Genomic DNA, 13,677 nt, shown 5'->3' with positions numbered 1-13,677 from the left:
AGGCGATTCTGGCCCACTGTGCGTTGGTGGAAATCAATGGGATAGGCTTGATGAATCTGAAAGGAATGCTGTTCGAACAATCATTTGATTATAAGGGTCGGAAATGAGTTCAATATCAAAAGACAGGTTGATACGTACTTTGTCAGCTTCGGGGTCGACGGCGTCTTTCACTGTATCAAAGATATTGTTGTCCGTACTGCAGGCAATCTTGAAGCTGGTTACCCATCGTTCTTCACCCAAACGACCTTGCGTTGCCACTCCGGTAATGCGGTACGGAGTTAACAGATCAACCTTATAGGTTTTGATAATGATATAAAATAATACAAGTTTCGATAATGATAACATGGTATTCTCAAATTTCCAGCTGGCTTAGTCCTTCTAAATGTGTATCTCTGTTCAGGCTTGTTCGGACATGACGCGGTAACCCGCTGCCCCCCCCCAAAAAAAAAAATGTATATATATATATATATATATGAATGGACTATGAACTATGGCAACCACGATCCTCCTTGTATCCACCGAGCTCTGTGTTATAACATGAAATCATTTGAAGCGTACGTCATCTTTCATCAAAACCGCCGCCGTTTTGCAGCTCATATACCCGAATGACGCTTGATGATGACGGTGATCTTAACCTCAAATGTGTGTGAAATTACTAAGAATGAAGTATTTTCTTTTATGAGAGTTCATTGAATGTATGGAATTCATTCAATGAGTGAGTTCAAGTACGGTATTATTCGGTGCTGGTATTGAGAGCGTGGAAAGGCTGCTGAACCGAACCCCAACACCGTCAGTTTACCTATCACGTTATCAATAGCTCAACTCAACACTAGTCTCAACACCGAGTTACGTCCTCCTAAAATGAATAGATAAAATATAATTTCTCTTGAAAAAGATATAAAGCTCCAATGATTTACAGCTGTTTTTTACTATTACCTTAGCCTTTTGACAAGGCCTCGTGACTCTGGCTAAGCGGCTGAGATGAGTCTAGATACCCAGGGTGAACGCGCGACCGCCACGAGAGCCTTTTGCAATGTAGATATTACTGCTCCGCATGAATTATTCATAGCATTGGATTTATTGACCAATTAGAACGGATCCCCCAGTCTTAGCCCGAACGTCAGTGTGTGTGTGTGTGTGTGTGTGAACTATGAACGTCAGTAGTTAACTTAGTAGGTCCATGTTTGTACTATACGTACAGTTTACTCCGTGTGTGTGTGTGTGTGTGTGTGATGGATACTATATGCTGACGTAATGCGAGGATACGTTTGGTGATTGGACGCTACTTCTTCTTCTTCTGGGATACTCCTCAACGTTCTACTATTTCGGTAGAGTATTCCAGTCGGAAACAAAGGTTAACATAAGAAATCAAAACCAGATTACCAAAGGCTAACTGGCTGTGATTCTCGCTCTGTCGTTCACTTGGGCTTTCGCGATTAGTCTCTTTTTAGTCGCTCGGCGTCTATCAGACAGGTGGCCTTGTTCAAAGGCTACTATTACCTAGGCATGATCGTGAGATTCGTGCAAGATTTCCGCATAGGTACCTAATACTGCAACACCAACACTAACACCAAACTTAAAATCAATTTCCCAATCCCTAAGGGCTGGTGTTGGCAAAAGGGAAGATTACACGTAAATCGTCAACACCAACCGCAATACTCGGTTTAGAAGACGCTATTCAACACCAGCCCTCAACCCCCCCCCCCCCCCCCCCCACTCAGTGTTATTTAGGGTACGCATATGCTCGTTCCCTCTTTTTGAAAGCACCTCCTATCAGAGGACTGCCGACATTTCTGAACCCCCTTTTCGCGGGCTTTTCCTGCCTTGGAGACCCCCCTAAATCAGGAAAAATGCTCAATGTACCCCCCTAATTCAGAAAAACTTCTCAGGAGTCCAAAGAGATGGGAGAATAAAAAGGAAAAACACCCCCTTTTTAAAGAAATCTCCGGGTGAAAAGTCAAATACACCCCTTTTTTTTTACAATTTCCGGGCCGGACTTTGTCGCACGAAAAGTACCCCCCCCCCCCCCTCATTTCGACCCCTGAGTCGGGGGGGGGGGGCGGGCCCTCAACACAGACTACCGGAAATACGTCATATTTCCCGAGGTCGATCCCAACACCAGCCTGAAATCAAGTTCGGTGATGTAGCTGGTGTTGGTGTTTCACAACACCACCACCAGATTTCTACACCGAACTTAAAATCACACAATGGCACACAGATTGAATATCAAAAGTTCAATTTGCATGGCATATAATCATATTCAATGCAATACAAATTAAAGCCCAATGATCGAGCTATTTTATATCAATCTCAACATCCATGGACCAAAATCTGTAAATCACCTTCGATAATCAGGATTGGGTTGGGTGATTTGAATGAGTAGGGAAGCTGATCCTCGATCCTTGATTGGTTAAATTTGAAATTCTCTAATGAAAAAAAAATCTTTCATTATGTAAGTCTAGGTCGATCCTTTACGATTTGATTGTTATGACGTTTAATGTTTGTCATAGGCTCAGCCTATGATGTGCATTAAGAATAAATAAAAGAGACCGATGTTTTAGAGATCAAATTAGAATGTTCGGTATTACTATCAATCTTAAAGATCGATCGTTATGTACGACAAAAATCGATGATTGAGAAAGGGATTATTTTTTAACTTGTTTAGAAGTTATTTTGTCTATATTACGGAGGAAGTCTTCAGACAAACAAGAAAGAAATTCCGGAATCGAGACTTACCTGAATCCACTGTTTTTTATTAGCTTTTCTGGCGACCCAGCCTCCACCCTGTTTTTCTACTGCAGCCATGTGTAGCCGCCCCCTCTGAGGACCCTCTGTCACGTCCCACTGACTAGAAGCTGTAATACTCGAAGCTGCTATCGCCCCACTTTCTAGTCCGATGGGGACCTGCACGACATTTGTTCCTAAAGAATAACCGTTGTTTTGAATTAGATTTACTCATTCGTGTAGGACAACTCTTAATGTTGGGAGCAAGAAGGGTGTTAAAGTTCATGAGTTTACGCCCTTCTGGTTCAAAACAGAAGCCCTGTTTATGCTCTTGATGTTGCTCATTATTAAAATAGTCAAGTGTCTGAAAAGGAGAACATGGCAGAAACTGTATGATGAATCAAGGAAATTACCAACGCATATCGCAATGATATCAATATTTTTCGTTTTAAACACTTTTGAAGTAAAACTTTGAGATGCAATGTTTAACTTAAAAAACGCGTCATTAGTGCACGCAAAAACTAAATGTTGTAATATTTTATCAATATTCGATTTCAAACACATATCTTGTGAAAATCCTTGAAGAAATGACACCCTCTTTCACAGTATAATACAATTTAAGTGACATTTTGCCATCACATTTAGGGGCTCTACACACTTTAAGGTTTTTAAGGTTATCGTGCATCTACCGCACAGACGTTTTTGTAGTAACCGCATTCTTTTAAAATTAAGAAATACTTTTTTTTCGCGTCACCCCAATTCCAAATTTACTTACAGGAGATTCATTTTGCATCAAAAATGTGTATATACGTGCACCTCACTGCCAAATACACGAATACAAAATCATGATGTGTGGTCACCTCGATGCACAAATGTGAGGATATTCGGGCATCTCATTGTTCAGAATTATCCTGTTTCTGAATGTTGCAAGCAAGTGAAGCAAACAAGCACGATAAAAATGTAACGTCCATAGAAAATATACTAGTAATAGAAATTTGGGCACCTGCAAGGCCAATAGAAGGCTATTCGCGAAACTCGTTGCTGAAATATGTAGGTATTCAGGCATTTCGCTGCCTAAAATCAACATCTTTCTTAATGTTGAGCGTGAGCTAAGCGAGCGAGGGAGAAGAACACTTTACTATCTTTAAAATTCTATTTCCTCATGAAACAGGATGTACTCTAGCAGTATATAATATTTGGTTTTCACGAGATCGACTTTATTCCAAAATAATAAAATTAACAAAAAATATTTTAAAAATCTGGATTTACCGTTTCTAAGCGCTTTACAGATATTATTATTTATATCACTAAAATACTCTCGCGCCATCCCGATTAAAACACCGCTTACTTAATATTCTGGAAGCGAGATGCTCTGTTTTTATTTCAATGTTGGTGTTCTGGCAAAAGACGTTATTCCATCACGTTATTGACGAAATTGGGTCCTTCCGCGCATGGGACCAATTCAATTTAATTCAATTCAATTCAAATTCAATATAAATGAAGATTTATTTTCTTCCATTCAATTTTACAACATATTTTATGTTCAAACAATTCAAGTCATACGTAGGAACATAAATACTAATTAAAGAACTTGTATTACAAGGAAGAAGGCGCGAATCCCGATAAGCAAACATAATATACATTATAAATAGAAGAAAGGAAGAAAGAAAGAAAGGGATAGGCAAGGAGAAGAGGATAGAGAGCTTGGAGAAAGAGAAAAGAAGAGGACTGCAACATAATAGCAATGGAGTGTATGTCATGCATAAACAAAATTATGGCAAGATATAGGTGAAGGGTATAATGTGGAAATATATATGCACATATATATACCTACACATATATAGATTTCGTTACAAGTACATACTTTTATACAATATATACATATATATATATATATATATACATATATAATCAGGCGCGGATCCAGCCGGCGGCAGGGAAGGGGGCCAAAGAGGGGGCCCAGCCAGTGAATAAGCGAGAGGGGGGGGGGTGGGGTGGGGGTAGTGAGCACTAATTTTGTTTCCCTCGAAAATCTAAAAATCGCACCCCCTCCCCCTGTTACACCCACAAATGTAATAACGCCTACAAATGTAATAACGCCTACAAATGTAATAACGCCCACAAATGTAATAACACCCACAAATGTAATAACACTTTACCCACAAATGTAATAATTTTGAATCACCCACAAATGTAATAACGACTTTACCCACAAATGTAATAAATTTGAAGTGATATTTTGTCGAATTTGTTCAAAACTAAAACCCTGTAATAAATCATGGGTAAAGTGCGCAGTCTCTACTCCAGACCCGGTTATTTCAAAAAATTAAAAAATCTTCAAAACTAAGACCCCACAATCCTTTTCCAGTGACATAACATGAGAATCGAGCATAGTCTTTCCTCCAGACACGGTTATTCAAAAGTGTTTTTTTTTATTTAAAAAAAACTAAACAAAACAAAGAAAAAAACCTTTTAAACAAAGACCCCACCATCTTCCAAATTAAGACCCGGTAATAAAGCATGGGATAAGAGCGTAGTCTTTACTTCAGGCTCGGTTATGTAAAAAAAAAAAAAAAATCTTCAAACTAAGACCTCACCATCTCATTCCTGTGGAATAACATGGGTACAGAGCGTAGTCTTTCCTCCAGACCCGGTTATTCCAAAAGAAATAGAAATTTAAACAAATCTTCGAAACTAAGACCCACCATTTTATTCCTCTTTTTTTTTTCATTTAAAAATAAATTACATTATTACATATGTGGATACAACACGTCACAAATAAATGATTGGTCGGCGGTCACACGAACTGACGAATCAGTCAAAATGGTCCATATATATAACACAAAGAGGAGGGACCGATTCGATGGTTCGTTGACCGTCGACGATTATTTTAATAATGTAAATATTCTAACGCCCACAAATATCCTGGAATTCAATGTTCGTAGAAAAAAAAGGAATCGAATAAGTGACCTTAAATGTATTTAAATATTGACGCTGATTGCTTTATGCATGTGATTATGAAATATGTTCACGATATGTAACACAATATATATATATATACGCTATTAGTGACATTGAAACGTTGGATTGCGATGTTATATTTTCATGAGTGCCCCTTTTATTTTGACACGTCCCTATTTTCGTTCGTAATAAATGCTCTTTTTCCTATTTATAAGTGCCCTTTCCCCTTCTCATAATTACCCCTTTTCATCTTTGATAATTGCCCCTTTTCACCTCTGATAATTACCCTTTAAACAAATATATGTGCCCCTTTTTCCTGTCTAATAAGGAACTTATCCCTTTTTCATAAATACCCCTTTTCATTTCTTATAAATGCCCGTATCAAAATTTGATGGGTGCCTCTTTTCCGTCGACAAATCCCCATTTCCCATTCTCATAAAATCCCTTTTCATCCCTGGTGCGTGCCTCTTTTTTTAGGTGTAAGAAGTACCCCATTTCTACCTCTCATAATTAGCCTTTGTACTTTGACTAGAGCTCCTTTTCTTTTCTAATAAGTGTCTTAACCATTTCGTAAGTGTCCCCTTTTCCTCTCATCATTAAACGTGCCTGTTTCGATGATCGAAACTTATTTCTTGTGGATTTGCTGATATTTACTTTTTTTCTTGTTTATTGAAAGATACCATAGGTTTTTCGGTTTACGGCCGTTTATAGGTGGATAATTTTAGCTTCGAAACGTGTCAGAAAACCCGAGGCCACAAGTTTCGACCGAAGGCTTGAAATTTCAACCGTATGTGCAGATTTCGTCAAGCTAGAAGTTTGGCCGACTCTCATTATGTTTAAGAAAGTTTATAGTTCCTGCCAAAGAAGTAAGTGTGCTTTAATATTAGGTTTAATGACTTTATGAACAAATTACTAAAATGAAAATGTGAAACGAAAAATGAATTCTCGTGGTTTATGTTCATTTGCATTTTAATTTGCATATTTCCTGTCGCTGTAGTAAGATATAAGAATGCGACAAGTTTCGTGGGAAAAATGAGATATGAAAACAAAATATAATCCTTATAATGGAAAAGGGTATGAAAGGAAATAACTATCGAGATAAGGTCAAGCTGTTTTCATTAATAATTCTTCAAGAATTTAATGTTACTTCCCTGTGTTTAAAAGGAAGTGCAATTTACATAGGTTTTGAGCATGAAACCAAAACTGAAGTTAGCACATCAATTTTTTGCATTGTTTACATCAATGAGTGTTTTTGTCAGGGGCTTATGTTTATGAAAGCTTATAAATCTGTACAACAATTATTAATGGAGAAATCAAGAAGGCATGAGTGTCTGAAATGAATCAAACTGGGCTAGGTTATTTTAACTTGGTTAGAGAAAAGTTATGCAAGAGTTGTGATGTGCATAATTACTTGTTACTTGTAGAGATAATCCCGATGGCAGCTATCATACAGCTAAACTGGGATGTCCGTGCAACGTGCTGGCATAGTGACAGTGCATGAAGTAATTCAAAACAGTGAATGATGTCTATTATTTACAATAAACAGTGGACGTGCAAGTAAAAACCGAGACGTGGAGTCTACAGTAGCTTGGACCCAACAGGAGGAGGCAACGCTCTGATGATAGGTAGAGCAGCCTCCTGGAAGATGGTCACTGTTGGAGATGTTACTGCAGCAGCTGATAGATGGTTCCACGTCCAGATGGTGCGAGGATAGAAGGAGTACTTAAAGCTATCAATGGAAGCTGGGGGTACTGCATACTTCAGAGGGTGATCATTTCTGCCCAGATATGTATTAGATATATATGTATCCCATCCCAGTTTGTTGACAAGTGCTGTAACTGATGTTATTCTCCGGTAGTCTTGGTATACAAAACGGGCGGCAGCTCGCTGTACATTCTCAAGACTTTGTATTGATGTCAGAGTCCGAGGGTTCCAAGCTTCACTGCCATACTCAAGTTGAGGACGAACAAGCATTGTGTAGGCTTTGGATTTGATGTTCTTGGTGCATGGTGATAGAGTTCTGCGTAGGAGGCCAAGGGTTCTATTGCCTTTCTGGGTGGCGAGTTTACATTGGGTGTTCCATTTAAGGTCATGGGTAATCGTGACACCAAGATACTTGTATTGTTTCACTCGAGGAATTGACTCATTTAGTAGGGTGTAGTCCACTGTGACGGGGTGCTTCTTGTTTGTGATTGACAATGTAGCACACTTCTTGATGTTGAATCCCATCAGCCATTTAGTGGACCAGTCTGCAAGAACATGGAGATCTTCTTGCAGTATATGAGTGTCAGAGGGAGAGTCGATACGCCGATAGATGACACTGTCATCTGCAAATAGACGCATTGTGGACTTGATGTTGAGTTTGATGTCATTGATGTAATAACATTGCAAGTTGAATTTTGCTCAAGTTGAACTTGATATACATGGCTTGAGATTTATTTTCCAATACAAAAGGATTACTGGAGTAGTTTACACTTTAATATTTGCAAGGTAATTATTGCAGATATTTCATGAAGATAATTATGATTTAGACTACATGTATCTGATGACTAGTGGTCATGATGCAAGATAGGATACAACAGTTATTATTCAATAATGACACAGAGAGACATGTTTTGATGGTTCAGTCAAGTTTATTATTTATATAAGAAGTACAATTCAGAGCTTCATAGTCTACACAAATATTACTGAAGGTACATGTCTAATTTCCGGTTCAATTTGTTTGTTCTTTTTATGCAGATTGAATTATATATTCTTCAATATCTCTTGAACTGCGTTGTTCGACGACATTTGACTCACATCGTTGGTCATTTGATTAAAGTACAAATCAACGCCATAATACAATTTCGTGCAGAGAGTCGTCTTTTTGTCCTCAGCTAACCAGTGCCCCTTATTTCAAGTGACTAAGAGCAATTTCTCCCAAAGCTCGCTCGCTGCGCTCGGTTGTGGTTAAAGATGTTATAATTATGTAACTTATCAAAGGCCCTTTCAGCTTCCGTTATGAGAATGTGCTGATATCCCCATCAGAGTTGTTTTTTCCTCTTTATAAGATGTAATTTTTCGCACTGCGATCTCACAAATCTTACATTTTTTTCAGACCATCATACCCAACTGCAAAGCAGGATGCTTAAGCAATATCTTATATGATGTATAAAGAGAATCAAATATTGAAATCATTCCTCATAATGTAATCACATTATCGGGGTATATAGCGATGTCTAAACAAATTGTATATTTTCGCTTTGAGATTTTCCTTTGAAGGTGCCCTTTTTTGTTGGTGCCCTCCCACTTTGGAAGTCGCTCCGGCGCCTCTGATTCAGATAATCTAGTACCGTACATATGTATATTTGAAACACGTTGGAATTGGCCGCAAAACTGCGAAGGTTCATGTGACTTTAGACATAATATAATAATGAACATTGTTGATGTTTATTCATATCTTCAATACGAAACAACTTAAAGGGATACCTGAGTACTGCTTTCAGACCGCAAATGCCTTCAAAGTGCATGCGTATTGCTCATATTCTTATCTGTGACATTTATAGCGCCTTTTTGGGACCTAAAATTAATATGAAGGTAACTTAAGACCCCGAAATGTGTAAAAATGTAGCCAATACGATCATACCAATTCAGTTCCACTTTTAAAAAAATTCGGTGACCGTTAATTAATTAATTAATAATAACAATGATGGGCCGGCTGGTTGTGTGTAATATAAACAACACAAAGCCAACAAAAAATCCAACATCGGCATTGGCTGAATTACAAGGTAAAAGGCGCTATTTCGGTTTTTCAACGGCTTTTTCAAATTATTGAATATTTGTGGTGGTACACAAATATTGATTTTGATCGATTTTGATCAAATTTGACACTCAGTTTTTCATTATCTCACAACAAAATTTTTAGCGCCCTCTGCAACACAACTTAACTATCCCTTTAAGCGATGTTAACCAGGAACCGCTGCTGGATCATGAGTGCCTAGTGTCAGAGAAACTGATATGGTACGTAAAACCTTATTTTGCAGTGCACAAAGCTTTTTTTAAGGCTTGTTCGAAATGTGTTTGCCCATATAATATCACAATAGGATAGGGATGGGAGAATCAAAGAACAATATAAAATACGTAATATTTTTTTAGGTAAAAACATACTTAGGCGGTATATAACACCTGTGTTTTTAGATTTTTGTGCATTTATATGATTTTTCCTTGTTAATTTACTGTCTATGAAAATACCAGGAAACTGAGTGGAATCCACTCTGGGAAGAACGTTATTATTTTAATTTGATGTGTACAGATGTTTGATGTGTACAGACAGGCGCGTACGCAGGGGGGTGTTTAGGGGGTTAACCCCCCCCCCCCCCCTTTTGTATTTTTATGTGTATAAACCCCCCATGAAAAAACCCAAACCCCCCTTGGGTTTTTTTTTTTTTTTTTTTTTTTGAATTAAAAAAAAAAAAAAAAAATATTCCCATGGCTGACCTAAAAAAGCTGACCTTACCCCCCCCCCCCCCCCCAACGAAGCAACTTGTCAAATTTTCAAATTTCGAGACCAAAAAAAAAGAAAAAAAGTGTCCTCTAACCATAAGGTTTATTATCAAACATTAAATTATCTTAATATTTACTGGTAGTTACTACACTAAAGTGACTTGGGACTTGGGACTTGGGTGAACAATACTGTTATACTGTAGGTGTGTTGTATAAGGCACCATCCATAATTACTAGCAAATTTATCGAGGCGCTCGATGACCTTGTTCCACTCTATCGATGAAAAATAGAGCCATAATCTTAATGGGTGATATCAATATAGATATTAAAAACATTTCTCAAATAACCAAGCAAAAAAAAAGTAAATAGTTTATGTAGTAACCCTACTTTTTACTTACCACATTGCCCTCCAGTCCAACAGAGTGATAAAAGGACCAAAAGCAAAGTAATTGGGTCATGATCCATTGCTGAGGCGCCAAGAAAATCACTCGAAAATATAAAATAGTACACACTTAAATGAAGTAAAGAGGCGTATAGACTACACTGTCTGTCCTACAAGTGTTTTGATCATCCATCTGAGGAGCTTTTATAATTCATTCAAGCTACCTGAAGTTGATATTATATCTATAAAAACCAAGGTGCAATACGATCTAAACGGTCTAAACAATGTTATATTACACCCCCTGCCAGTCAATATCTGTATACTATTTAATACTAGTATATATCAGTTTGCTTTAATTAATTAATAAAATTTAATGATTTTCTATTCCACGTAAAACATGTAATAGGCGTAATAAAAATAAACATAGAAGGGCATCACTATCTAAGACGGAGTGAGAGAGAGAGAGAGAGAGCGAAAGAGAGAAAGAGAGAAAGAGAGAGAGAGATAAACCAACCACCAACATCACCACTAAGATCAACATATACAAATGTTAAGCTGAATTCTCAGAATAAGTTATCATTTCATGAAGAATAAAAAGCATCTTTCGTGTTCTTTTATAAGTACCGTTTTCAGTCGGCGTTTATTTCTTCCTGGTCATTTTGTGTCCAAAAAATGTAATTGATGGCGCGTCATGTCACCAAACTTTGTTAGATTAGTTAATAAAAATCATTGTTTTCGGCCCTAATTTCTGCTGGTTACTTTGCTTCCATAAATATTTTTGATACTGTGGCATTGAGCAACTTAAACTCGTTTGCATACACATAATGCATGATGGTTATCGTGTGTTAACATGAACCTTGTAACAAATAATTTGCATTCATTTGTTCTGTTTTATTTTAAGCACTTTCAGAGTATTTTGGTTATTACGTTTAATATGTGTATTGTAAACGCCTTGTCCTCCATCTATGTGGATATGTAGCGCATCATATATGTCTATATTTCCATTGTTATTGTTTTTATTGTTATTATCATCATAACTATCATTATTCTTTTTCTATTATTACTATTATTATTATTATTATCATCGTTATCAACATCATTAATATCATACAAGCGACGTATCAAAATATATTTTTTTTAACAAACATGACATTTAGAGTCGTTCACTCGTTTGGACAATTACATACATCACTTATATTGTATCAATCCACCGATCAGTTGTTAACAATATAGCTCAACACAACTTTCATTTTCGGATTCACAATTATTTTATACTTTCAAATACAGATATCTATATTTTTACTAATTCAATTAAGACTGAGACGAGAAAGCAATCCACGTTGAACAAAGGGAGACGATTAAAGAACTCGGTCATCATGTCGATCTGCATTCTTTTGATAAACTCGCCTTCAGCTACTTTACACCGAGAGTTGCAACAAACAGAGTTGACAAAAGACTTAACTCCGTTTCGTTGACAATCAGCCATGCATGAAGTCTTATGTCTTGTTGCTACGGCAGGCACCCAGTGAAAACGAATTCGTTTGATAAATTTATAGAAATGCAAGCACTACTTTAAACAAAGAGAACTTTGTTATTCCTTGCTCATTTTTCCTGAATGAGGTGTCATATGAAAGGGCAGAAACTCAACTTTCTAGAAATGTGATTTTTTCTTTGAAATTCAGATACCGTCCGCCAAATGACTTTTTGGTTTCCTCTCTTCAAATTCATTTTAATCACTCATGCGTGGAATGTGTATTATATGAGTTGCATCAAATGAAAGAGGAGGATCTAAGCTTTCTAAATATGTATCATTTATCAATTATAAATGTGATTAAGTTATGATAGAACATCGATACTTCTCGGTTTCGTTTTTTTCTGGGACGCACTGTTTACTTTTTTATATGCTTATATTTGTATTTATACTTACACTTCTTCATTTTTTCTTAAGCATTAATTTCTATGAATTTTCATTTACATGTAAGAAAATATTCAACTAAATTATTCAAATTTATGGATGCTTCCTAGCTGCCCAGGTGTTTGTGTTGCTGTTGAAGCATTTTATTCACCTGCTATCATTCTTTGTACTCCAATTGCCAGAACGCAATTTTCATTTTGGTTTTATAGTTTCATCGGAGTCGTTTATCAACTATATGTATTCAAATTTATAAATGCTTCCTCCCCAGGTGTTTGTGATGTTTAATGCATTTCATTCACCTGTTATTATTCTTTGTACTCCCATTGTTAGAATACAAAATGCATTTTGGTTTTATAGTTTCATGCAATAAGTAAGTCAAAAAAAGAGTACGTTCTGCACGATAAAAACAATGTGTATCCCCAGGGGTGTACGGAGGGGGAGGGGGGGGGGTTGGGGGTTCAAACCCCCCTTTGGTATTTGTATGTATGTAAACCCCCCTAAAAAAACCTAAAACCCACCCCCCTTTGTTTTTGTTTTTTTTATTATTAAAAAAAAAAAAAAAAAAAGTATACCCACGGCTAACCTAAATAAGGTGACCTTACCCCCCACCCCCCTCAACGAAGAAAAATGTCAAATTTTGAAATTTCGAGACCAAAAAAAAAAAAAAAGTGTCCGCTTACCCCCCCCCCCCCCCCCCCCCCCCGATTTTCAAATTTTCGGGAGCAAAATATTTTAACCCCCCCCCCCCCCCTTTAAAAAATCCTGCGTACGCCCCTGTGTATCCCTATTGTACAATGTGATGTGTCCCCTCATTTTGTAATAGTTAATTCACCCATTCACATAATGGAACTCCCTGCGCGATGAAGCCAGTGGCCTGTGACCCCTGAGCACTCAACACCGTGTGGGAGTCAGTTTGTGGTCAAATTCTTTTATGAGACAAATACAAGGAAACGTTTCCATATGATGCTTCTTAAATTAGTTTTTCTTTTTTGCAATATCTTCTTCAGTGGATCTATAAGACAAAATATAATTATTAAATTGTTTCAAACTAGGCATACTCTCTTGATATTTACAACATCAAATGAACTGTTTACCAAGTAAAGTAAGAAAATCAAAAGCTGAGGTGGCTTGCCTTTTTCGTTTAGTAATTCCAAATAAACTGATTTTGCCTGTAAGAAACTGAACGGGATTAAAATCCTTCACTCTTTTGCGT

The 13,677-nt window shown here is 37.1% G+C and overlaps 1 protein-coding gene across 1 annotated transcript in view; it reads right to left on the bottom strand.

Annotated features, from left to right (window-relative positions):
- LOC584378 (neuropilin-1) overlaps positions 1-10,833 on the bottom strand; it is a 51,133-nt gene extending 40,300 nt beyond the window's left edge. Inside the window, exons 1-3 of the mRNA XM_030992430.1 lie at positions 10,566-10,833; positions 2,737-2,921; positions 139-291 (exon numbers count right to left, since the gene is read on the bottom strand). Of these exons, the coding sequence (XP_030848290.1) occupies positions 139-291; positions 2,737-2,921; positions 10,566-10,632 (405 nt within the window). The 5' untranslated portion in view covers positions 10,633-10,833. The remainder of the gene's footprint in view (positions 1-138; positions 292-2,736; positions 2,922-10,565) is intronic.
- Between the last annotated feature and the right edge of the window lie 2,844 nt (positions 10,834-13,677).

This window comes from Strongylocentrotus purpuratus, unplaced genomic scaffold (assembly GCF_000002235.5).
Source record: "Strongylocentrotus purpuratus isolate Spur 01 unplaced genomic scaffold, Spur_5.0 spur5_scaffold_2, whole genome shotgun sequence".
NCBI lineage: Eukaryota > Metazoa > Echinodermata > Echinoidea > Camarodonta > Strongylocentrotidae > Strongylocentrotus > Strongylocentrotus purpuratus.
This window is presented reverse-complemented; position numbering and strand designations above follow the sequence as displayed.